This window comes from Doryrhamphus excisus, linkage group LG18, assembly GCF_037039965.1.
Source record: "Doryrhamphus excisus strain RoL-2023G ecotype Guam linkage group LG18, RoL_Dexc_Guam_v1.1, whole genome shotgun sequence".
Taxonomy (NCBI): Eukaryota; Metazoa; Chordata; class Actinopteri; order Syngnathiformes; family Syngnathidae; genus Doryrhamphus; species Doryrhamphus excisus.
Window position 1 is genome coordinate 8,610,062 of NC_136374.1, and position 26,395 is coordinate 8,636,456.

At 41.4% G+C, this 26,395-nt stretch overlaps 1 protein-coding gene across 5 annotated transcripts in view; it reads left to right on the forward strand.

Moving 5' to 3' along the window:
- The window catches only part of kif5ab (kinesin family member 5A, b), a 105,338-nt gene that overhangs the window by 41,447 nt on the left and 37,496 nt on the right, over nucleotides 1-26,395 (forward strand). For all 5 annotated transcript variants that reach the window (XR_013630309.1, XR_013630308.1, XR_013630311.1 and 2 more), the window contains exons 7-16: nucleotides 2,104-2,191; nucleotides 2,262-2,386; nucleotides 3,320-3,424; nucleotides 5,494-5,642; nucleotides 7,714-7,862; nucleotides 14,220-14,428; nucleotides 15,755-15,823; nucleotides 17,714-17,920; nucleotides 24,479-24,625; nucleotides 26,155-26,343. Coding sequence is in view for 1 of the 5 variants with exons in the window: in XM_078798689.1 (XP_078654815.1) it covers nucleotides 2,104-2,191; nucleotides 2,262-2,386; nucleotides 3,320-3,424; nucleotides 5,494-5,642; nucleotides 7,714-7,862; nucleotides 14,220-14,428; nucleotides 15,755-15,823; nucleotides 17,714-17,920; nucleotides 24,479-24,625; nucleotides 26,155-26,343 (1,437 nt within the window). In the remaining 4 variants the exon portion in view is untranslated. The remainder of the gene's footprint in view (nucleotides 1-2,103; nucleotides 2,192-2,261; nucleotides 2,387-3,319; nucleotides 3,425-5,493; nucleotides 5,643-7,713; nucleotides 7,863-14,219; nucleotides 14,429-15,754; nucleotides 15,824-17,713; nucleotides 17,921-24,478; nucleotides 24,626-26,154; nucleotides 26,344-26,395) is intronic.

The window sequence follows — 26,395 nt, forward strand, 5'->3', positions numbered from 1 at the left end:
CATCATTTGAAACTTATTCAAACCAAATAATTTTTCCCCATTAGAAATAATGTAAATCCAATAAAAGTGTTCCAGAAAAGCCAAACATGGAATATGTTTTTTTTGTTTTTAGTTTTAATGAATGATCCCTGCAGAATCTGAATGTTAGTCTTGATATATATATATATACAAATATAAATAAATAAATAAATAAATAAATAAATAAATAAATAAATAAATAAATAAATAAATAAATAAATAAATAAATAAATAAATAAATAAATAAATAAATAAATAAATATATATATATATATATATATATATATATATATATATATATATATTTTGTAGTTTCAATGACCTGTAAAAAATATATCTGCAAACACCAACGAAGAAGAAGCTGGTTATGCCAATGGTTTGAAGCCCACTGATGTAATTAAAGTACAGCAACTATGGCTGCAGCACTGAAGTTGATTCGTGTTTATTCAGTTTATTCACGTAAGTCAAGATACCTCGTTAGTGCATCAGCATGTTTTTTCATGAGCTTTTCAAAAAAGTACAAAAAAAATGGTCGAAGTGTACTCCGGTGAAAATAGATCTGTGATGAATTTGAATTTGATGAAAACTTCATATCATTTAATAATTCATAGGGAAGATCTGGTGAGCATCCTCATGCAAACTTTTATAAGCCTGCCTCTTAAAAGCATCAGATTTGAGAGTCGTTAGGAACCAGGATCAAAACAAGGAATTGGAATTCAAATTGAAACGATACCCTACCCAACCAAGCTCCCACTTATGTGGCTGAAACATGTTATAGTTATTTTAAGATGTGTAGCAAAGCCTGCTTTTTTCGTCTTATTTCAAAAGTTGGATCTTCTAAAGCAGGGGTCTCAAACTCAATTTACCTGGGGGGCAATTATCAATTATTTATCTGTAATTAAAATTATTTGCTCGTGAATTAAGGCAAAAAATGGCAGAAAATGTGAAAAAAAATCTACCTGCACCTTTTGATCATTTTGGAGGCAACAAAAGATCATGTATGGACTTGAAACTAGTGTGATAAGACTAATATGTCCACACATCGTTGTTTGTAGTGTTGTTTATATTGTTATGGTTATATGTATCTACATTATACTGTATAGCATGGGTCTCAAACTCAATTTACCTGGGGGCCACCGGAGCTAGGTTCTGGGTGAAGCCGGGCCGCATCAGGTTTTCTAAAAAAAACTCAAAACGCATTTATTAAAAACTGGAAAAAAAATCAATAAAAAAACTATCTTCAATGCTTTTGCTTCTGCTATACCCTACACTTTTTCAGTACTTTGGTTCCGGTTTTCCACACCAAAATATCTGATAAAACATTCCACTGTTCTCAAATATCTTAATATCTTAAATATCTTAATTTTTATTTTTCTATACACAAAATAAGATAAAAAAGTAAATAAACAAATTAAGAATAAAGACAATAAATCAATCAATCAGTAATAAATAAGTAAAATAATAATAAAACAGCAAATAAGAAACCACATACAGTTGGTAGAGAAATAATTTTTTTCAGATTCAAATGTACAGTATTAACAGTTATTTAACCTTTAACATGAACATTAATGAAACTTAATCATTTTACCCAATTAGCAAGTTAGCATCGTACTCAGTTCCAACTTGTTTGATGAGATGCTTTATCTTGACGTTGACATATTTTCCGTTTTATTCCAAATCATTTCCCGCATTTTATTTGTACCCAGCGTCATAAGCCTTTAGCTTCATTGCTAATCCAAAGCAAATCAGGGTGGGGTAACAGGGTGAGTAACTGTATGGGGCGGCGCAAAATCATGTTAATTGTGTCCGGTGTGCACACAGCTTTAAGCTGTCATTTCAACATTAAACTTTGGTATCAAGGTGGGGCCTCAAACTAGCGTCTCGCGGGCCGCATTTGGCCCTCGGGCCGCAAGTTTGAGACCAGTGAATTTTTAAGGACCTCAAATGAGGGATACATGTAACATAGAGTATTATTACAAAGTCACTTTTGCATACTTTGGTTCAGATGGTTCATGGTATCAGATTCAGTATGTTTCTGCATGTTTTATCATAAATCAACGAGCGCTCACATCTGTCTTCAACAAGGGATGCACAGAGCGTTTTGTCACAAGTCCCGACGAGGTGATGGACGTGATAGACGAGGGCAAGGTGAACCGCCATGTGGCTGTCACCAGTGAGTAGCACTCTTGTACTCTGTGGTGTGTGTGTTCTTTATCGACTGTGAACTCAGTGGTTCTCCTCAGACATGAACGAGCACAGTTCCCGCAGTCACAGCATCTTCCTGATCAGCATCAAACAAGAGAATGTGGAGACTGAGCAGAAGCTGAGCGGGAAGCTTTACCTGGTGGACCTGGCTGGGAGTGAGAAGGTAGACGATATATAAAAAAAAAAAAAAAAGAATATAAACAACACATATTTTTAGCTGTGTGTATTTATTCTGGGGATTCGCGATTGCAGCTTTGCAGCCCATCAGAACTTCAATGAATTTTACCCCGGAGCTTCCTGAAAAGATGACACTTTACGGTGGTGCTGGATTACAAATGACAAAATTTAAACTCTTTCTAGCTTTCTCTCACACACACACACAGGGGGCTGGCTCTTATTTTGGCAGGGTGCTAACGTCTCCTTGTGATGCTATATCATGTTCAGTCTATTTAGCAATCCAATCAGTTTCTCTGCTGGAGAGAAAACGCTTGCTTTTCTGTGAATCTGAAAAAAAAAAATCCCTTGCATAAAGCCTGAAAAATCGAGGTAAAATTGGAAGAAATCCATAAAAGCACCTGGTGAACATGGCCCTCAGCGTCTGGATATTGTTTATTGTGTATTGTATATACAGTACATTAGATTAGTGTGTACATACTGTAGCTAGAAAGTGGTGCTGATGCTGCACCTTTAAGTCACCCCTGGGATCCTTTGCTCACCATCCTCAGATGGAAATATTAATTATGTGTATCTGTAGGAAGCCTTGTTATCCTGCTAAATGAAGCCTCTGGTTATATTGCTGTAAATTACTGTATCCCGTGACAGTTGTGGCATAATGAGGTGTTTCTTCCCAGTTAGATGAAAAAAAAGTCCTTTGCAGAAATACAATTAATGCAAGTAATTCATCCTGGGTTGCACCAAATTTCATAGTCATTTCCAGTACTTTAGTTGAAAACCTTCCAATAACTTGGTTTCCGGTAACCACAGAGGACTACGGCACACATGAAATAAAACCGCTCACAGGGGCGACTAAAACTGCTTCCGTGCTTAAATGTTTCATGAAGGCGTGACCATCAAATGTCTTACGTATGTGTGTCAGGTCAGCAAGACGGGCGCAGAGGGAGCAGTGCTGGACGAGGCCAAGAACATCAACAAGTCCTTGTCAGCCCTCGGCAACGTCATATCAGCTTTGGCTGAAGGAACGGTAAGATGGAGACATTCTTATCCAAGTAGTTGCTTTAAGGCCCTTAAAAATTGCCTACTTTTTATTTATTGTAATACTTACATTTACAGTCGACGCCTACCTATTTGTGGATTTATTTTCTCTGCTTTAAATTATATTCCTTTTTTTAAGTGGTAACTTAAATAGAAAGGGGGTGATGTAGGGGGGTAAAAAGAGTGCTGCCACTAGAATCCTGCAGAGGTCGTTGTTTTGCAAGACAGTTCAGTCAACATTTTCCAGCAGGAAGATGTTGTGCATGTTTTATAAGTACAGTATTGAATACTGCATGCCTACAGTTTTGTTTTAATTTTAATTTAAAATACATTTAATTAATGTTAGTATCATTTTTTAATTATTTTTTTTCATGCATCCATGATCTGCAGTTTTTCACCATTTACTAGAACATAGACTTTCTTTATTGTCATTGCACAATAACACAGCAGTGAAATTGCCAACGAAATGTTGTTGCCTGGCTCCCGTGTAATAATAAATAATAATGTGGAGAATAAATTAAAATAATAATAATAATAATAATAATAATAATAATAATAATAATAATAATAATAATAATAATAATAATAATAATAATAATAATAATAATAAATGAAAAACGTAACTCTCATGAATAGCAAGGATATCCAATTCGCATTTTAACTTCACAAAAGCATTGTAGTCCATTATCTGACTCTTTTCTTATATATTATTATATTTATCATAATGATCTAGCGGGGCTGCACGGCAGACGAGTGGTTTGCGTGCAGACCTCACAGCTAGGAGACCCAAGTTCAATCCCACCCTCGGCCATCTCTGTGTGGAGTTTGCATGTTCTCCCCGTGCATGCGTGGGTTTTCTCCGGGTACTCCGGTTTCCTCCCACATTCCAAAAACATGCTAGGTTAATTGGCGACTCCAAATTGTCCATAGGTATGAATGTGAGTGTGAATGGTTGTTTGTCTATATGTGCCCTGTGATTGGCTGGCCACCAGTCCAGGGTGTACCCCACCTCTCGCCTGAAGTCAGCTGGGATAGGCTCCAGCACCCCAGCCACCCTCATGAGGATAAGCAGTAGAAAATGAAAGAATGAATGAATGATACAGCGCTATAATATACCATCATTTCATTACAGCAGAAATCACATGGTTCTAGTGTCTGATAGTGGTACTGAAATTATGGTTCCTGTCCTTTAAAAGCGCTGACCTGCTACTAAATTATAAATGTGGAGTGAAAGGACTATGAATGTGCAGTGAATGGGTCATCTTATTATAGCTGTGTGTGCTAAAGGATGTGTCATAATATTTCACAGCTTATACGGCACATCTGCATCTGCTTTTTATGTATTTTTATATATATTTGAATCTGTATGCAAAATACGTAAATGTCAGTTGACATGACAAATGCTTTTTAGTTATTATTTTATTTTATTTATTATTTACATTTTCTGCCATTTTCTATACCTCGCTTATCCTTGGGGTCGCATGGGATGTCTTTGGGACAGAGGCGGGGTACACCCATGGACTGGTGGCCAGCCAATCACAGGGCACATATAGACAAACAACCATTCACACTCACATTCATACCTATGGACAATTCGGAGTCGCCAATTAACCTAGCATGTTTTGGAATGTGGGAGGAAACCGGAGTACCCGGAGAAAACCCACGCATGCACGAGGAGAACATGCAGCTGCAACATCCTAGCTGTGTGGCCTGCGCGCTAGCCACTCAGCCGCCGTGCAGCTCTAGTCCACAATATTTACATGTTTATGTTTGCTTCTGCCAAGCGTTGAGATTTCATACTTTGTTTGGCAGTCCTTTAACACACCGTAGTTGTGTGCTGTGGATAAATAATCATATATTATGCGCAAAACCTGTGAACTTGACCCACTGGGTACCTTAATACTGCCAAAGAATTTGGCATTTTTGGCATCTTCACTGCTTTTGACACATGAAATCGCCAAACAAATGTGAATCTAGTTATCAGAACTCACAGTGTTTGGTTTTAAAAATGCTTTTAATGCTCTTTATTATATGCTTTCTCCTTCCTGTCCTGTGCAGAAGTCCCACGTGCCGTACCGTGACAGCAAAATGACACGGATCTTACAGGACTCTCTGGGGGGGAACTGTCGTACCACCATGTTTATCTGCTGCTCTCCCTCCAGCTACAATGACACAGAGACCAGGTCCACGCTCATGTTTGGCCAAAGGTAAAGCACACGCCTGGCTGCTACTGCCACATTTGATGTTCACGTATAATTGCATGCAACTTTTTTTTTTCCATTTCTGATTTGCGGTTGTTTTTTTTTTTTTTTTTAAACGAGGCTGTAATCATCGTTGAAGCAGACGTTTAAGCTCTGTCACACATCACAGACTGCCGCCACGGTGGAATATACACAATGTGAATGAAGATGCTCTCCTCTAGTCAGGCTCCGCTAGCTGTTACATTACGTGACTAATCTGCATTTTAAATGCAATCTGACGTCAAGAAGATAATAGAGCCTGCTTTTAATAATCAAATGACAATGTGCACTTAGAAAGGTCTACGTATATATACTTTCACCTTGACTTTAGAAAGTAATAATGAATATACAGTAGCTCCAGAGCTCCTCTTCCAGTATACTTTGAAGCTACAGTGCACACATTGTAAAAATGCAATTAAACAGGAATACTAAAAAACAGCTGCAAAAATGGAAAAACGATCAATTGTATGACAATAAACACTGAGGGGGTTCGAGCCAATGCAGAACAGCAACCTGAACAGACCATCTCCTAGAAATATAATGAGAATGGGCATGTTGCTCACCTGCTTGTTACAATAAAATGTAGATACAATTATTATAACGTTAGTTATCACCTTTTTATCCATTTGCTTAGACAATAGAAAGAGTATTTTAATGTCCTGAAGAAGGAATGTTCCGTGACCCTTATCAGAGACCCCCAGCTACCCCCGGGTCCTGGAGGTGCCTGGATGTGCCAACAGCGACCCTGCAGATGTTTCTGTTAATCCTGCAAGATAAGAACTCATAAAACAATAAAAGTAATTACTCTCACATATACACATTTGTATTTGTTTGTCTATGTGTGTGTGTATATGTGAGAGTAATTACTTTTATTGTTTTATGAACTGCCTTCTCTTCCCCTTAGAGTTGCATGACCATGTAGTAGGGACCCCCGAAAGAGAATAGAAAGAGAGGAGTGTGAACTGCATACTCCTCGCTGCGAGTAACTTTGAATATTGTTGTCTGTCTCTTCTGTATTTAAGTGTTTTTACAGGAGTTTGAACCTGACACTGGTCCGCAGCCTCATTGAATTCTTGTTAACTTCTGTTAATGTTATACAGTTCCAGGCACTTGAGTATTCATGTGTGTGGAATTAAGTTGTAGTCAATCCAGACGTTGTATGGGTTGGTGCTTCTGGTCTTACAGTCTCAGGCGATTGCCCCGTCAACCTGTCGCTGGTGTTTTGCTCCTCATGGTGTTATTGTCAGTACTCTCCTGTGCTCTGCACATGTATTGATCCATATGTTGTCCTGGTTGTTGGTTGACAGTTTAATGGTACGCTTCCTTTGTGGCAGTCCTTCATGATGAGAACTGTCCGCCCTCGGGTGGGTCCCCCGGTGTTAGCAGCTCGCTCATTTGTGCTGACTGGCGTTCAAGGAGTGCAGTTAACTTCTTAAGCCAGTAGGCGTGAATCATGTCGGGCTGTGGTGTTCATCTTGGACACTCTTGCTTGGATATCTGCCGTTGTTATGACTACAGGGTCTTGTTGCTGTGCTCTTCCTGCCAGCCATTGGCCGTTCGCTGTTGGTGCTTTCGGAAGATTAACAGTTAATTCATCATTACTGTGCTTAACTTTTAATGTATCCATGTGTCACGCCCCAATTGAAGTGTAGCGTGGTTTCAGCTGGTTTATATCAAAGTTCCTTCAATTGAACGTTGGCATCAAAACTGAGTACTCATTTTATTCTGTCAACGAGCTTACTTATTTTAAAATGAGCAAGTACATTTAGTGAATCTTTTAGGATCCTCACTTAATGTGTGATTTTTAATGAGAGAATATTTAGCTGGTTCATTGAAACATTCCTGCAGCCTCTTCCCTGCATGCACCGTCAAGCACAGCTGGCACAAACCCAATTTGCATACTAATTAATACCATGCAAGCTCATTTTTATTGAACGGCTTGAGCTTCTATTCTCTCTCACGCGCCTTTATCTTCTGCTCTTACCCCATCTATCCCTCTATCCATTTTCCCTTTTTTTTTTACACACCCCAAAATTAGAGCAAAGACCATCCGAAACACTGTGACAGTGAATCTGGAGCTCACGGCCGAGCAGTGGAAGAGGAAGTACGAGAAGGAGAAGGAGAAGAACAGGTCACTTAAGGAAACTGTGCAGAGGCTGGAGGCTGAGCTTGGCTGCTGGAGGAATGGTAATAGTATCACACACTACACACTACATAGTGTATCTGAACATGGTATGTGTTGGTTGGCTGCTGGAGGAATGGTAATAGTATCACACACTACACACTACATAGTGTATCGGAACATGGTATGTGTTGGTTGGCTGCTGGAGGAATGGTAATAGTAACATCACACACTACACACTACATAGTGTATCTGAACATAGTATGTGTTGGTTGGCTGCTGGGGGAATGGTAATAGTAACATCACACACTACACACGACACTCTACATCAGGGGTCTCAAACTCAATTTACCTGGGGGCCACTGGAGCTAGGGTCTGGGTGAGACTGGGCCACATCAGGTTTCCCCCCCCAAAAAAACACATTTATTAAAAACAGAAAAATTAATAAACTTTGCTTTGGTTTCTATTTTCTACAAGAAAAGCTCTGATAAAACATTCCACTGTTCTTATTTTTCTACACAAAATAAGATGAAAAATAAATAAACAAATCAAGAATAAAGAAAATAAATCAATCAGTAATAAATAATAAATAAATAAATAAATAATAATAATAATAATAATAATAATAATATTAATAATAATAATAATAATAATAATATTAATAATAATAATAATAATAATAATAATAAAAACTTAAGAAACCACATATAGTTGGTGGGTAGACAAATTATTTTTTTCAGATAAAAATGAACAAAGCATTATTAGAGCCCTGTAGACATGACAAAACACGACTATAGTCACATTTATACTTTATACATTTATACATTTATACACATTTATACCGACATAACTCGCAAACTAGAGAGCTAGCGACCTAAACGGTAGCCTTCAAGTTATTTCCTTTAAACTTAAATAGCCAAAAACTTACCACTTCCACACGGATAGGGAGGATAACTATTAACAGTTATTTAACCTTTAACATGAACATTAATCAAACGTAATAATTTTTTCTGGGTACATGATACCATACAGCATCCACACAAACATTAAACTTTCATATCAAGGCGGGGGCCTCAAACTAGTGTCCTGCGGGCCACATTTGGCCCGCGGGCCGCGTGTTTGAGACCCCTGCTCTCAAGTCAAGTCAAGCACCATGTGTTTGCAGGGACACGGGTATGAATAAGCCATTTGTGGCCGTGAAAGTCACGAGGTCTCCCAATTTCTTTATATTACAGTTATGTATTTTATGATGTTTTGTCCTCTCTATCCAAATCTTGTGTATTGTCCTTATTTTTGCTTTTTCAGCCTTCTTTATCTGCCTTTTCTTCACCTTCTAAAATAGAGGTGACAGGGAGTGTGTCTGCTTGTGGTGATCAATTCTGAATGACAATACACCCAAGTGACGCCTGTCACTGACTGGCTGAAGGTGCTGTAATCAATAAAGAGGTGCCAGGTCCAATGTGTCACAAAGCCGTATGCATGTGGCATCACCGTGTACTACATCACGCGTCCCCAACCTTTTTTGACCCACGGACGGCTTGTGATCCAACATTATAGCGATCTAATGTGTTTTATTTATTATGTATTATGTAAAACCATGACAGTAACAACATAACATTAAAAGCACTGGGTCTTTTACCCAACATCCTAGCACACACAGAATGGTGCAATCAAGGACCATCGAACAAAGTTGGACAGTTCGCCACTCACAACAAAAATCATTCATTCATTAATTTTATACTGCTTATCCTCACAAGAGTCGTGGGCGTGCTGGAGCCTATCCCAGCTGTCTTCGGGCGAGAGATGGGGTACACCCTGGACTGGTCGCCAGCCAATCACAGGGCACATATAGACAAACAACCATTCACACTCACATTCATACCTATGGACAATTTGGATTCGCCAATTAACCTAGCATGTTTTTGGAATGTGGGAGGAAACCGGAGTACCCGGAGAAAACCCACGCATGCACGGGGAGAACATGCAAACTCCACACAGAGATGGCCAAGGGTGGGATTGAACTCGGGTCTCCTAGCTGTGAGGTCTGCGCGCCAACCACTCGACCTATCGACAATTTGGAGTCGCGAATTAACCTAGCATGTTTTTGGAATGTGGGAGGAAACCGGAGTACCCGGAGAAAATCCCGGGAGAACATGCATACTCCACACAGAGATGGCCGAGGGTGGAATCAAACTCAGGTCTCCTAGCTGTGTGGCCTGCGCACTAACCACTTGTCCGCCATGCAGCTAACAAAAAACATTCATTCATTCATTCATTTTCTACCGCTTATCCTCACGAAGGTCGCGGTGGGTGCTGGAGCCTATTCCAGGTGTCTTTGGGCGAGAGACGTGGTACACCCTGGAATGGTCGCCAGCCAATCACAGGGCACATATAGACAAACAACCATTCACACTCACATTCATACCTATGGACAATTTGGAGTCACCAATTAACCTAGCATGTTTTTGGAATGTGGGAGGAAACTGGAGTACTCGGAGAAAATCCCGGCAGAACATGCAAACTCCTCACAGAGATGGCTGAGGGTGGAATCAAACACGGGTCTCCTAGCTGTGTGGCCTGCGCACTAACCACTTGTCCGCCATGCAGCCAACAAAAAACATATACATGCAAAAACTATATGATTTGGAATTGTATTTTATATTTAAATCAAGCGACCAGTATCAGCCCGTGGCCCAGTGGTTGGGGGCCCCCTGATGTTAGCAACGGTTGCCTCTGCTCAGTAATGTGCCTCAGGGTCGAGGTCAAAAATAGGAGCGGAGAAGAGAACGACATTGTGTGGGGAGGAGCGTGCACACTGCCACCAACACTGTCACAATGATCCATTAGGAAATTAAAGGCCTTCCTTTCTGGAAGGGACGTAGACCAATAGAATGTAGACCAATGTCCTGATGGTATAAATGATGTATTACCACTGACATGGAGCTTTTACTTGTTTAACTTGCCAAGAGTTCACTAAGGTTTTGTTCATAAAACCTGCTAAATTTTGATTTTATCTGCCTTTACACAAAACGATTCCTCTTCACTAGAGGCAGGCAAATCCATCCGAGTATCAGTAGTGTCGATGGGTTCAGTTGTTTACTATATTTATGCTCACAAATAAATGTTATTTTGTGGTGTTGATCACGTTGATATTGATGTATTTATATATTGTTATTCCAAGAGTTAAACAATATGCAGTATACTGTAGATACCATACTGTATAACCATAACAATATAAACAACACTACAATTTCACATTTTCTGCCATTTTCCTTAATTCACAAACAAACCATTTTAATTACAGATAAATAATGGGGTCACAATTGTCCGTTTAAAGATGTGGTGTAACCAGGAATACACATAGTACCGTATTGATTAAAACAACCTGAATGCCAGCCAATCACTAAGACTGAAAGGTTGGACATTGTCATTGATTTCAAATCTATTGTGTGTGTGTAATTAACAGTGCATCTATATACTGCTGTATACTTCATGTGCGTTGGTTATGTGTGATCCAAGTTTGTGAGTGCGTGTGTGTGTGGGTGTGCATATGTGTGTGAGAGTAATGTAAGTTAGGGTAGCAGCAATGAACATTTATTGTTGTAACACATCAATATGGAATGAGCTGCCACCATGACATCAAGGCCATGGAAACATACAGAATTATACAACTACAACTACAATGCAAATTGTGTAAAGGAGGACCAATTATATATTTTTTCCCTTTAGAAGGTATTCTAATATATACTGTTGTATTTTTTTTAAGTATACTCTTCCTGAAGCCCCTACACCCCTACTGTGTCACCAGTGCTATTAGTTTTCTGACATTTAAACCCACAATTTTGACCCCGAGAAGTCCGATTGACTGAACAGTTCTTACAAAACTCAATGCTCACCACAAGACACCCTTTGTAACTTCAGGGTGTTTTGTCCAATGACCACACAATTTGGAACATATATTTAGAGGACTGATAGCAAGTTTGATTGAAAAACCCTAACCCTAACCCTAACCTAACCCTAACCAAACCCTAACCCCCTAACCCTAACCCCCTAACCCTAACCATAACACCCTAACCCCCTAACCCTAACCCCCAACCCCCTAACCCTAACCCCTAACCCTAACCCCCTAACCCTAACCACCTAACCACCTAACCCCTAACCCTAACCTAACCCTAACCCCCTAACCCTAACCCCCTAACCCGAACCCCCTAACCCTAACACCCTAACACCCTAACACCCTAACACCCTAACACCCTAACACCCTAACCCCTAACCCCTAACCCCTAACCTAGACCTCACAGTTAGGAGAACCGAGTTCAATCCAGGGTACTCCGGTTTCCTCCCACATTCCAAAAACATGCTAGGTTAATTAATTCATTCATTCATTTTCTACCGCTTATCCTCACAAGGGTCGCGGGGGTGCTGGAGCCTATCCCAGCTGTCTTCAGGCGAGGGGCGGGGTACACCCTGGACCGGTCGCCAGCCAATCACAGTGCTAGGTTCATTGGTGACTCAAAATTGTCCATAGGTATGAATGTGAGTGTGAATGGTTGTTTGTCTATATGTGCCCTGTGATTGGCTGGCCACCAGTCCAGGGTGTACCCAAAGACAGCTGGAATAGGCTCCAGCACCCCGAAAATGAACCAATGAATGAATGAATGATTGAAAAACATGGCCGCCATCAAGCAAGACATCATTGCAGGGGCACATTGGCAGGACTTTGCAACTAATTGTGCATAAATCATTGAGCATTTATCTCTTTGACAATATCAGTATTACATATATACGCTAGCATGACTTCCAAAGCCTTTTGACCACAATCCATAGGGGGCGCCACAAGTGTCATTTACAGTCACCGCATTCACTCAAGTCACTCTTCTTCACCTGAACCGCTGTATACAAATAAGTGAAAATGTGTCAAAACATGCACCCTTACTGTGTCGCTTGTGCTATTATTTCTCTGACAAATATGCCACATGGTGGCGCTGTTACTAAACCTTGAAGTTTAAATTTCTCACACATCTCATTGCGCTCTACAGAACAGCCGTGTCACCACGAAATTTGGTATGAGCCTTTAAGTGACTGACAAGCACACGTGTGTAAATTTGAGCAAGATTGGTTGAAAAACATGGGCGGCACGGCGGTCGTGTGGTTAGCGCGCAGACCTCACAGCTAGGAGACCAGGGTTCAATTCCACCCTCGGCCATCTCTGTGTGGAGTTTACATGTTCTCACCGTGCATGCGTGGGTTTTCTCCGGGTACTCCGGTTTCCTCCCACATTCCAAAAACATGCTAGGTTAATTGGTGACTCCAAATTGTCCATAGGTATGAATGTGAGTGTGAATGGTTGTTTGTCTATATGTGCCCTGTGATTGGCTGTCCACCAGTCCAGGGTGTATCCCGCCTCACGCCTGAAGACAGCTGGGATAGGCTCCAGCACCCCCGCGACCCTTGTGAGGAAAAGCGGTAGAAAATGAATGAATGAATGGTTGAAAAACATGGGCGGGGCTGTGCATTAACATGTTTTACTCAACCTTTTTTCACCTTTTACAGGGATGGGAATTTTCCGCGGATCCGCGGAATTCCGCGGATTTTTCTGGCAAAAGTCCATTTTCGTAATTCGTGTAAATTCGTTGAGAAAATTGTGGGGGGTGTGGGGGGGGGGGGGGGGGGGTAGGTGTAGGTACAGTCTCGGTATATCGTGTCCGATCGGGCCGAGGCGGCATCTTGGCCGCGAAGTCGACGAGAAAATGAGCTGGTTTAGTAGGCTTGCTGTGATTGGTTGTATCGTGTCTCTCAGCCAATCACACGTCGCGTTTCAAACGCGTTCGGTGAACCCGTAATGGCGGAACACGGTGAAAGAGAGAACATGAGAAAGAGAGTAGAGCTGAGCAGAAGAAAAAAAACGAGAAGGCAGCGAAAGTTGCAAGACTGGCACATCAAAAAGCAGAAAAGAGGAAGGTTGCGACTGATCGTTTGCATGCACTGATTGCAAAAAGAAAACGACTATGTTAAGTTACCTGGTGTTGACTTCAACGTACGTGTTTAAAAGGAAATTGTGAGTCACATATTCAAACCTATGGAAATCTATTAATTTTACTTTGAATGCAGTTTGTTCCATGTTTTTTAGTCATTTATTTTTGTTGTTTGAGGTCTTAATATTTCTTTCATTGTATGCCAGTTTTAGTGCCCTCAAAAGCTGAAATGTTGGGAGCTTCCGGGGGGCTTCGCCCCCCTGGGCCCCCTACCGGGCTCCGCCCTGGACCTGGCTGGGTGGCCCCCAGACCCCCGACTTATTTTCAGCTGATTTTCAGCAAAGCCATTCCCATCCCTGCTTTTAGGTGCACCAAAAATGTCATTTACAGTGATGACTGCATTTTCTGTCCATAACTGAGTTACCATGTAATCTATTATTTATACAGGTGAGGTTTCAACAGTGTTGGATCATGAGGATCAAAGGTCAGAGGAGGAGGCAGACCTCATGCTGCCGTCACCCGACTCGGAGGAGCCAGTGCTGGATATCTGCAGCCCTTGCTCCCTCGCCTCCTCCATCGTGGTGCACATCTCGGAGGAGGAGCGTCACAAGTACGAGGAGGAGATCCGGAAGCTTTACAAACAGCTGGATGACAAGGTGATGAATGGGTGCACACCGTGTACAGCTGGTTATACAGCATGGATCCAGTAATCATGACAATGGTATGCACATAGGAATAGAATATGTGCATATTGCATGTATTATTCATGTTCATCAATTCACAATTGACACAATTCACACGTATGGGTTCATGTATCTTATGAATTAATGGATCAGGGGGAATAGAATATGCTTTATGTGGGACATTTAGAAACATTAGAGCATTTTACACATCATCCACGTGTTTGCATCTGTTATTATATATTTAACATTTATGTATATTTAACATCTATATATCTATGGAGTAATTGCACTCATAGGGTTGTAACCATCGGTACTACAGTGGATTAGGGTCATTAACTTTCTTAGAAGGTCCAACTTTAACTGAAACATTCATTCATTCATTCATTTTCTACCGCTTTTTCCTCACGAGGGTTGTGGGGGTGCTGGAGCCTATCCCAGCTGTCTTTGGGCGAGAGGCAGGGTACACCCTGGACTGGTGGCCAGCCAATCACAGGGCACATATAGACAAACAACCATTCACACTCACATTCATACCTATGGACAATTTGGAGTCACCAATTAACCTAGCATGTTTTTGGAATGTGGGAGGAAACCGGAGTACCCGGAGAAAACCCACGCATGCACGGGGAAAACATGCAAACGCCACACAGAGATGGCCGAGGGCGGAACCGAACCCCGGTCTCCTAGCTGCGAGGTCTGTGTGCTAACCACACGACCACCGTGCCGCCCTAACTGAAACATATTGTAACAAAATAAAATTTTCCCTTAAGAAATAATGGAAAACTAATGAATCTGTTCAGGAAAACAAAAACACATGTTTTTATAGGTTTACAATGATAGTTTTACATGCAGAAAATAATTCAAAATACATATAAATAATGAATGTAAGGGGTAAATAAACAATTAAGTTTAGTTTTACCTTCATTAAAGATGTGATTGGTGCCAAAGACACAAGGTGGCAGCGAGATCAGACACCACCTTCATGTTTTGCCATAAGTTATTTCTAGAATTTTGCACCTCAAGTATCTGCTTTTCATTTAATTACTGCTGCAGAATAAGCCAAAATTGAACCAAAGAAAGAAAGCGTTTTGATTCTCCTCTGATTTCGCTTCAACATTTGCAATAAAAGTGACTGTTTAGCTCCAGAACCCTCCCCTTGTTCTCTCTTCAATTGCCATTGTTCACTCGTAACACAATCCAGTACCTAATGATCCGTTCAGTGAGTGTGTGTGTGTGCCATATTCTTATCAACAGATGCTTATATTTTTATAGTTTAAATACCATGAAATCTGTGTGTAGGATGCTGAGATAGACTACCAGAGCCAGATGGTGGAGAAGCTGAAGGAGCAGATGCTGAAGCAAGAGGAGGTAACCACATAAATAAAGTAACATCATTTGATTAGTTTGGATGAATGTTCCCTTGAAGACTTAAATACACTTCAGCTGTCAAGAGCGTTATCATGCGGTTTCTTGAGAACGGAGAAAAAAAACTTTTTTTTTTTAATTGCATAGTGCCAGCATTTAAAAAGAACATAAAGCTTGTCTAATTGCGTGTTTGTGTAAAAGCGTCAGAATGCTTGACGAGCTTATGGTGATGACACGCCCGCATCAAAACAAATAGACTGCAATTACATGAGGTTCGCTGCAACAGGAGAGAGGAAACAAACTCTATAACAACCTGGCCTGCTGCTGCTTGGGTTGACGTGGAGGTAACTAGCCACATTAACTTAATGGATTTACATCCATTGAAGCGAGAAGCAAACAAGCGGTGAACTCCAGCCAGTCTTGCCGTGTCCATGCATGAAAAGAACCCGATGGAGGCTGCCAGAACACCACTGAATTATCCGTTTGCACATTCGCACACTCCCGGCTGAATCATTCTGTTCAATTACACCTGCTCTATGTGGAGCAATGTTTATGCATGTGCTACATAAGATATCCTGTAATTACATGGCATTAATCCACAGCTTTCTCCAAATAAAACCTCTGTATAATAATAATTGGCATAAGTTTTATATATACTGAGTTAATATTACAATCATTCATTCATTTTCTACCGCTTATCCTCACGAGAGTCGCGAGGGATGCTGGAGCCTATCCCAGCTGTCTTCGGGCGAGACACTTCGGGGTACACTCTGGACTGGTGGCCAGCCAATCACAGAGCACATATAGACAAACAACCATTCACACTCACATTCATACCTATGGACAATTTGGAGTCGCCAATTAACCTAGCATGTTTTTGGAATGTGGGAGGAAACCGGAGTACCCGGAGAAAACCCACGCATGCACGGGGGGAACATGCAAACTCGACACAGAGATGGCCAAGGGTGGGATTGAACTTGGATCTCCTAGCTGCGCGCTAACCACTTATCCGCTGTGCAGCCTATTACAATTATTTATTCATTCATTTTCTACCGCTTTTTCCTGATGAGGGTCGCGGGGGATGCTGGAGGCTATCCCAGCTGTCTTCGGTCAAGAGGCGGGGTACACTCTGGATTGGTGGCCAGCCAATCACAGGGCACATATAGACAAACAACCATTCACACTCACATTCATACCTATGGACAATTTGGAGTGGCCAATTAACCTAGCATGTTTTTGGAATGTGGGAGGAAACCGGAGTACCGGAGAAAACCCACGCATGCACGGGGAGAACATGCAAACTCCACACAGTGATGGCCGAGGGTGGAATTGAACTCGGGTCTCCTCGCTGTGAGGTCTGCGCGTTAACCACTAGACCACCGTGTAGCCTATTACAATCATATATAAGTTAATATTACAGTCAGGGTCTTATGATCCCACTTTTCTGGCCCATAAATGTAATTAGAATATTTTATTCTCGTGTTTAACGATGCCAAAGTTTCACTATTGGAAGTGAGTGTTTTGACCTCTACTTTTACCCTGATGTGGTGACAGGAATAGTTTCTGTCAGACAAGTGTATCATGGTGCTGTAACGCAATCAAATGATCTGATATCTGATGTTTATGTGAAGGTTAATGGATGCTGAGTCTACTGTTACCGATGGTAACAGAGGTCGGAGGTATTTCCCCCTTGTTTATGATGATGTATGTATATACTGTATGTACTTGAAATAGTGGCCTTGACTATTATGCAATTGTATTCTTCACACATATGAGTAATGCTATTGCTAACCAAAACAGCACAACCTACAGAGTTTTCTTACTGACTTCCACTTAATTTGTACAAATCATTTCCAGTGAAAATCTATAACATTTAATCTCCATGTGGCCTAGTTCCTGGCGTCCTCCAGGGGTGATGGTGAGAGGGTACAGTCGGAGCTGGGCAGGCTGCAAACGGAGAACGAGTGCGCCAAGGCGGAGGTGAAGGAGGTCCTGCAGGCCCTGGAGGAGCTCGCGGTCAACTTTGACCAGAAAAGCCTGGAAGTGGAAGAGAAGAGCGTGCAGAACAAGCTGCTGGCTGAGGAGCTCACCAAGAAAATGGTGGGTGGATACTTCATACTGGGTGGGTGAAAAGCCTTGATGCTACACTTTAGAAAGAAGTACTTTTAGCCAGCTACTGTAGCTTTAATGCTATATATATATCTCAGTACGCATCATGCTTTTTTACATACTTTTCTGGACTATGGACTATTATTCATTCATTCATTTTCTACTGCTTATCCTCACAAGGGCGGGGGTGCTGGAGCCTATCCCAGCTGTCTTCGGGCGAGGGGCGAGGTACACCCTGGACTGGTCGCCAGCCAATCACAGTGCACATATAGACAAATAACCATTCATGGTGGGATTGAACTCGAGTCTCCTAGCTGTGAGATCTACGCACTAACCACTCGACCACCGTGCAGCCACTATGGACTATTATTAGTCAAAAAATATTGAAAGACAAGTTATATGTATGGCTGGCGACCAGTCTGGGGTGTACCCCACCTCTCGTCCGAAGTCAGCTGGGATAAGCTCCAGCACCCTCCGTGACCCTCGTGAGGATAAGCGGTAGAAAATTAATGAATGAATGAAAGTTATATGTATGCCTGGCGGCCAGTCCATAGTTTACCTCGCCTCTCGCCTGAAGTCAGCTGGGATAGGCTCCAGCACCCCCCATTACCCTCGTGAGGATAAGCGGTAGAAAATGAATGAATGAATCAATGAAAGTTATATGTATGCCTGGCAACCAGTCCGTAGTTTACCCCGCCTCTCACCCGAAGTCAGCTGGGATAGGCTCCAGCACCCACCGTGACCCTCGTGAGGATAAGCGGTAGAAAATGAATGAATGAATGAATGAATGAAAGTTATATGTATGCCTGGCGACCAGTCCGGGGTTTACCCCACCTCTGGCCCGAAGTCAGCTGGGGTAGGCTCCAGCATTCCCCAGCAGAAAATGGATGGATGGATGGAAGTTATATGTAGTATTGTGGTCACTAGGTCACTATTGATGAGACATTACTGGACATTAGATTACCTTCCCATAGGGGGCGCCACAAACATAACAGAATGAAACAATGTCTCCTCCCATTCTGTGTGGAAGTGGTAAGATTTGGGCTTCTTACTTTGTCCTTCTTCCCAACTCTGTTTGAAACCATTTCATAAGTTTAAAATAAATACATTGGAGGCTAAGTAGTTAACTTGGGAGCATGCTGTGTTTAAAGCAGCTGTCTTTTCTTGAGTCTTTACAGTGATCCTGTAGCCTTCGCATTGCAGTTCAGCAATGTGTTGTGGTGCATTAAGGTGACTAATGGGGTGTTAGGCCATGTCCATGGGGCTCTAATAATGCTAAAAATTATATTTAGAAAGTCATAAACAGGTATTTAATAATATTGAATTCCACCTTTGTGGAAATCCACTTATCACGGTTGGGTCTGGAACCAATTAAGAGTGATAAACGAGGGTATACACTGCATGCACTGTCCAATGTAATATAGTAAGCCATACCTCACATACAACAATGTAACATTCATGAGACAAGAGGACACAATGTTAGCAACACTAGCTAGAATTATTGGATTCAAGTTACGATGTGCAAGGAAACCTGTTTTTTTGTAAAGTTGTCTTCTGTGAAGTGGGGGCCGTATACAAGGGGTGGGGTCATCTAACTAGGGGTGTGGCAGAGGCGGTATGATGAGGAAGGAGGAACCTAGACGTGGAGCAATCAAGTCAGGGAGATTGATAGATAGATTTTTTTAACGTTTAGTGCTCATAAACTGCCTCTAGGAACACATATTACTGTTATAAAAATCATAAAAATGTCAATTTTGCATAATAGGGGACCTTTAACAAAGATGCTCAGTTTTGATGAATGAAGTTATTAGTATTCAGCCGCCTCAAGCCAAAGCTTTTATGCCTTTATTCCCACATAATGAGGGTCATACACACAACTTACAGTAAATAGTACATCAACAAAGAGGAAACCTCACAATAGTTTGTCTGTTGATGACTAGAAAAAGTGTACACATGACTGGAGCTTTAGGCAGCTGGTTTTTAAAGTCATGTTGGGCACAGCAGGGTCAGCGCTGAGTGTGGGCCATAATTCATATCAACTCTCCTCTTCGGAATACTTATTCATGCTCCATCGTGAATTCTGCAGCGGTGTCCTCGCATCTTTCAAAGGCAGCTCAGACTCCTGAAAAGACTGAAAAAAGACAGCTGGGTCACTTTTCTCTGCACAGTTCAGTTCATTAAAATCAGACACCACGTTTACAGTATTTCATCCCAAGTTGCATTGAGAATGAAACTACTTTTTTTGTAAGATTTATTTTCATTTCACTCTTTATTAACGGTGCACTTACATTGTTATACAACATGTCTTCACTTCAAAAACGCATGCCTATGCTTGTGCAATTAAAAAATGATATACTTCCAGGGCTGTAAGCTTAGCTTTTTCACTAGGAGCCGTGCTCCTAAATGAAAATATTTAGGCACAACTAGTGAAATTTCTTAAATAACAATTTTATTATTAAACTCAAACAACGCACACAGTAACGCACATGTGCACTTGTACACAGCGCCATCACAAGGCCTACATTTCCCAGGGACTACGTATGGCTATGTATGATATGGATGTATCATACATAGTAGAGCCAGGCCAATACCGGAATTCCGGGAATCGATACCGATACCGATATTTGGGACTGAGAAAAAACTATATGTCCGATATATATCGGCAGATGGGCCGATATAGGACCATATATATAATAATGATATATAATATATATAAGACCATTAATATACACAGGATATAATACTGTGAATGAACATAAATTCCTATTGTATCAAAAATATGAAATAATACAAAGATGCAGAATAGAAATTAAAATCTGGAATTTATTATTTATTATTAGTAACCGTGTTAATGTAATATTTTGTTCCTACGGCTGAGTGATTAACACGCAGGCCTCACTGCTAAGAGACGCAAGTTCGATTCCACCCTCGGCCATCTCTGTGTGGAGTTTGCATGTTCTCCCCGTGCATGCGTGGGTTTTCTCCGGGTACTCCGGTTTCCTCCCACATTCCAAAAACATGCTAGGTTAATTGGTGACTCCAAATTGTCCATAGGTATGAATGTGAGTGTGAAAGGTTGTTTGTCTATATGTGCCCTGTGATTGGCTGGCCACCAGTCCAGGGTGTACCCAGCCTCAAGCCCGAAGACAACTGGGGTAGGCTCCAGCAGCCCCGCAACCCTCGTAGGATAAGCGGTAGAAAATGAATGAATGAATTTTGTTCCTACAATGTGCCGTAGGAACTTTTTGACAAAATGCAGCCCGCAAATGGCCCACGGGCCGCACTTTGACATACCTTGTTTACATATTTCTAACAAATTGCTAAGAAATGAGTGAGTCCATGCTGTGTTTTTCTAGCACAATCAGGCAAGCTTCCACAACGGACTTGTGTAGGCGTGCTCTAGCCGTGAGCCTCTTGTGACCCCTTTGGTGATGAGTAAATGCAAGAGGAAACAAACACTTACTCGCGTTCTTTTTGAAATGCATGCTGCACAAGAATTTGAAGTAGGGTTACGATGCATACACATGAAAATAAGTATTTTAGTGCATGAATGGGGGAGCACAAGCCAGCTCGTATGGCTTGTATGTCTCAACGTTCACTCATGTTCACTCCTTAGTTCATGTCAGTCGGTGTGAATTAACATTTTAAACATGTTAAGTATATATTTGCCTGCCTATGAAAAAAGCGTGATTTCTCCAGTAATCCCTTTTTTTTAATCACAGTTAATCGTTTCCAGACCATACCTTGATAAGTGAATTTCCACTAAGTAGTGTTAATTAGTTATAAACCGAATACATTTGTCGTAAGAGCATAGAAAACCTGACCTAAATATGTTTGTTAACGTTATTAGAGCCCCCTAAACATGAAATAACACCCCTATAGTCACACTCCTATTGCCTAGTAGACATAATAAGAGAAAATAATTCTGGGGGGGCGGGACAGGAAGTGACGTCCATTATGGCTGCAACAGTGGCCCGTGTTTGGGATTATTGTGTCTGTTTTGACATCACTTCAAACCTGCAAAAACCTGTTGTTCCAGCGATCAAGTGTGGCGCTTGTGTGTCTCAACAAACATTACAGTAACATTGCTGACACCTAGTGGCCAGTGTAGAATACTACATTTCATCACGTCTTTGAATGCGTCTCCTGGATGCCCTATATTGGAATTATATATACTTCATGTATCCATTTTTACGCATTCAAATGCATAATGTAGGAAAATAATAAATATAATTTGCTTAAATATGCATATTTTCTGACAAATAACAGGCTATAATCAACCGTGAAGAAGCTGGATTTATTAATGAATATACTGTATGTAACAGTGCAGAGGCATTACTAATTACTATACTTATTGTACCTATTTGGAATGTCCTAATATATTGACAATGACAAATGTGAGTGTGAATGGTTGTTTGTCTATATGTGCCCTGTGATTGGCTGACGACCAGTCCAGGGTGTACCCCGCCTCTCGCCTGAAGACAGCTGGGACAGGCTCCAGCACCCCCGCGACCCTCGTGAGGATAAGCGGTAGAAAATGAATGAATGAATGTTAAACAGTCAACTAATGTCCATTCCAGTTTTGTCCCATATAACACTAATAGCTTCAGTAATTACTTTGAGTTGAAGCCATACATTTTTTTTAAATTAGGCTTTATATTTCATTGTTTTTACTAAGAACAAATGACCTATATTTTTGCAGCCAATATTGCACCATTGCACCATTTCTTGGTGTCTCTACGTCCGGCCGTCACCTCAGCTGACGCACCTTGTTCTCACGGGGCTTCTCCTCCTGCAGGGGGGCCTAGCCATCACTCACTGTCACTGGCACTCATCTGCACCACCAAGCCGTTTTTTTCACTCGTGCAGACATTTAAGTCCTTCTACGCACCGTGACCAAGTACCCCATTCATCATTCCCCCACCGTCCATTAATCTCTTTTGAACATAAATGCAATTTTTCCCCTTTTCTCCTTAAATAAAAGCATTTTGGTTAATTATTGACTTGCACTGTAATGATAAAGGGCGTGACCTGAGAAATAATAATGGCGAAAATGAAGATGGACTGAATGATGCCGCAAAGCGAGGGCTAATTAACATCGCTGCAGATGAATCAACTTTGGGGACCTCAAATGTGCCAGAATAATCTTTTAAGACCATCAATCTCGCCATAATTAATGCTCAACTTGAGATGAAATGATGCGCCATCAATAAAAGGAAGTAAAATGGCCACACTGAGCCAATAAACAAATTTTTCTTGTTGTTCATGATGACGGAAAAAAAAAGCCTTGTTGTTTGTTAGGTCAAATCATTTGTTTTGCTGGTAAATGGAATGTAATTTTCTCTCTGGGGCATTGATGTAGCCCGGATTTTTAATTATGTAAGAAAGGCAAGGCTATTGTTAGCGGCGTGTCTTCTCTACAAAATGGGTAGCATGAAGTACAAGCTGGCAGCATCACTCACATTGCGCTAGCGTGCTAGTTTTATTGATTTGCTCTTTAGTGGCTATAAACTTTGAGCAGCTTGGATGTCTTTAGCCTCTTTCACACAGAGCCTACATTTATGCATCCGTTTATTTGATACAAAATCTAGTGACAGTATGTGTGTGAGTGTATCCTCCTTGGTGTGTAACATACTTTTTCGACACAACAAGGCATGAGAGTTCAATTTTACAATCCGCATTGTAGCATACACTATCACACAGGCACCATCACGCCCCTGTTACCGTATTGAAGCCTCTTTCACACAGAAATCCTGCAAAATTGGTCCACCCTAACAGTCGGCTTTTTATACAGAACCCAGCAAAAAGGGACTATGCCGTAACTGTTGTGTGCTATCACACTGACCCGTCCCAACTCTGTTAGATTTCTGAAGCTTTCACACAAAGAGCCTGCAAAATTGGTGCGTGAGATTCGTCACAGTATCTCCTTCACTTATGTGTCTGTGAATTCCACACAGAACCCAGCAAAAAAGAGATATTGCTGCAACTGTGTGCACTGACACCATTCCGCCTTTGTTACAGTTCTGAAGCGTCTTTCACACAGGCATCCTGCAAAAGTGGTAGATAACAGTTTGCATTTTAGAGTCTGTGCGTGTCTGCGCATTTCATGCAGAACCTAGCAAAAAAGATTTTGTGACAACTATGTGTACTTTCTTACAGACATCGTCCTGTCTTTGTTACAGTTCCAAAACCGTTTCACACAGACATCTAGGAAAATTGCTACATCTGAGTCATCAAAGTCCTGTAGCTCCAGCATTTACAGTATGTGTCTATGCATTTCACGCAGAACCCAGAAAAAAGGGACATTGCCTCAACTCTGTGTGCTTTCACACAGACACCATCCCGCCTCTGTTACACTTTTGAAATCTGTTTCACACAGAGATCCTGCAAAATGGGCACATGAGAGGTATAGCACTATAGCCGGCATTTATGCGCCTTTGCCTTTCATACAGAACCCAGCATTCATCCATTTATTTTATTTATTTTAAGGGAAGTATGAAAAAGGTTTTTTCACATAAGCTGCCTTCTCCCCTCTGGATTCCCCCTTAGGCTCGCCTCATGGCGTTGGAGACGGAGCTTTCCCGCATCCAGGAGGCAAGCCGCCACCAGAGGAAACGCATTGCAGAGGTCCTCAACGGGCTGATGCGGGACCTGAGCGAGTTCAGTGCCATATTGGGCAACAGGGACATCCAACTGGTGAGAGGAAATGAGATGCTCGGCGTGGCCAAACATGACACTCATTTAAAATGCTCACAACATTTTTACATATTTATAACCGCACTTTTAAAATATTCATCAGGAACCCAAGCAGGCTTCATGTTGTATCAAAGTTTAACTTTGATACAACATTTTGTTATTTAACATCTTCCCTTTCATGTGAAGAATTTGAACACCGTTTGCAGCAAAGCACTAATTGCATGATGAGGAGCTCATCATTACCACAAATGGAAATGAAGAAAAGTAAATTACTGGAGAAATGTGATTAAAATGACACAATTAGTATCATTTAAACCAGGGGTCTCAAACTTGCGGCCCGCGGGCCAAATGCGGCCCGCAGGATGCTAGACGTTAGATGCTTTTATCTTCTAAAGCAGAGGTAGAGAACCTTTGGCTCGGGAGCCAGGTAGGGCTCTTTTGATGACTGTATCTGTCTCTCAAGCATTTCTTACCACAATAAAAATGTATTTTTGCTAACATTTTAAAGTAAACATCACAGAATTGACTGTTAAAAATAATATTAAAAATCAACAATTTTTATGCATTTTAATTCATCCATCTATTTTCTACTGCAATACGGCCGACCATATCCATCTTTCCTGATATTTTCCAGGTCAAACACCAAAACTCGATTATTACTGGGTAATGCGGTAGTCTACCTCGGTCATTGAGATGTCAACATGTAAATATAAACTTTTCTCCTTTAGTCAAATAGTCACCTAGCTAAAGCTGCAGAACCAAGCCTTCTGGCAAAGATGGCCAAAAGAATGAAATATACTGAGTATGGTGCAAAATTATGCAGCAGCAGAAGTTGTATTAATGGCATGATTTATTATTAGACACTGCACTGCTCACGAAAGTGTGCTGGCTCTCACAGATACACATTTTAAAATATCTGGCCTTCATGGCTCTCTTAGCCAAAAAGGTTCCGACCCCTGGTCTAAAATATAACATTTTAGACTAGTGGAGTCCAACATGCGGCCCTCAGATGTTTTTTTATTGGCCTGCGGCACATAAAATATAACAAGAAAATGAAATAACAGAACCATTCATTCATTCATTCATTCATTTTCTACTGCTTTTTCCTCACAACGGTCACAGGGGGTGCTGGAGCCTATCCCAGCTGTCTTTGAGCGAAAGGCGGGGTACACCCCGGACTGGTCGCCAGCCAATCACAGGGCACATATAGACAAACAACCATTCACACTCACATTCATAATTAACCTAGCATGTTTTTGGAATGTGGGAGGAAACCGGAGTACCCGGAAAAAAACCCACGCATGCACGGGGAGAACATGCAAACTCCACACAGAGATGACTGAGGGTGGAATTTAACCCTAGTCTCCTAGCTGTGAGGTCTGCGTGCTAACCACTCGACCGCCGTGCAGCCCATAACAGAACCAATAGACAAAAAAAATGCAAATAATGCATTTGTATTTTCTGCTTTCCCTACACTGACAGATGCTCTTTTAACAACTACACTACACTAAAACACTTTGTCTTTCCAGTCCATTGAGATCAAAGGCGTTATCGAGGAAGAGTTCACGGTGGCGCGGCTCTACATCAGCAAGCTTAAGTCAGAGGTGAAGTCCATGGTGAAGCGCTGCCGCCACCTGGAGAACCTTCAGGCCGAGTGTCACCGCAAGATGGAGGAGACAGGTCGAGAGATGTCCTCCTGCCACCTCCTCATTGCGCAGGTAGGAAAGAGCGTAGCTCATCGCTCCATCAGGCTGAGTACGAGCGGATCTG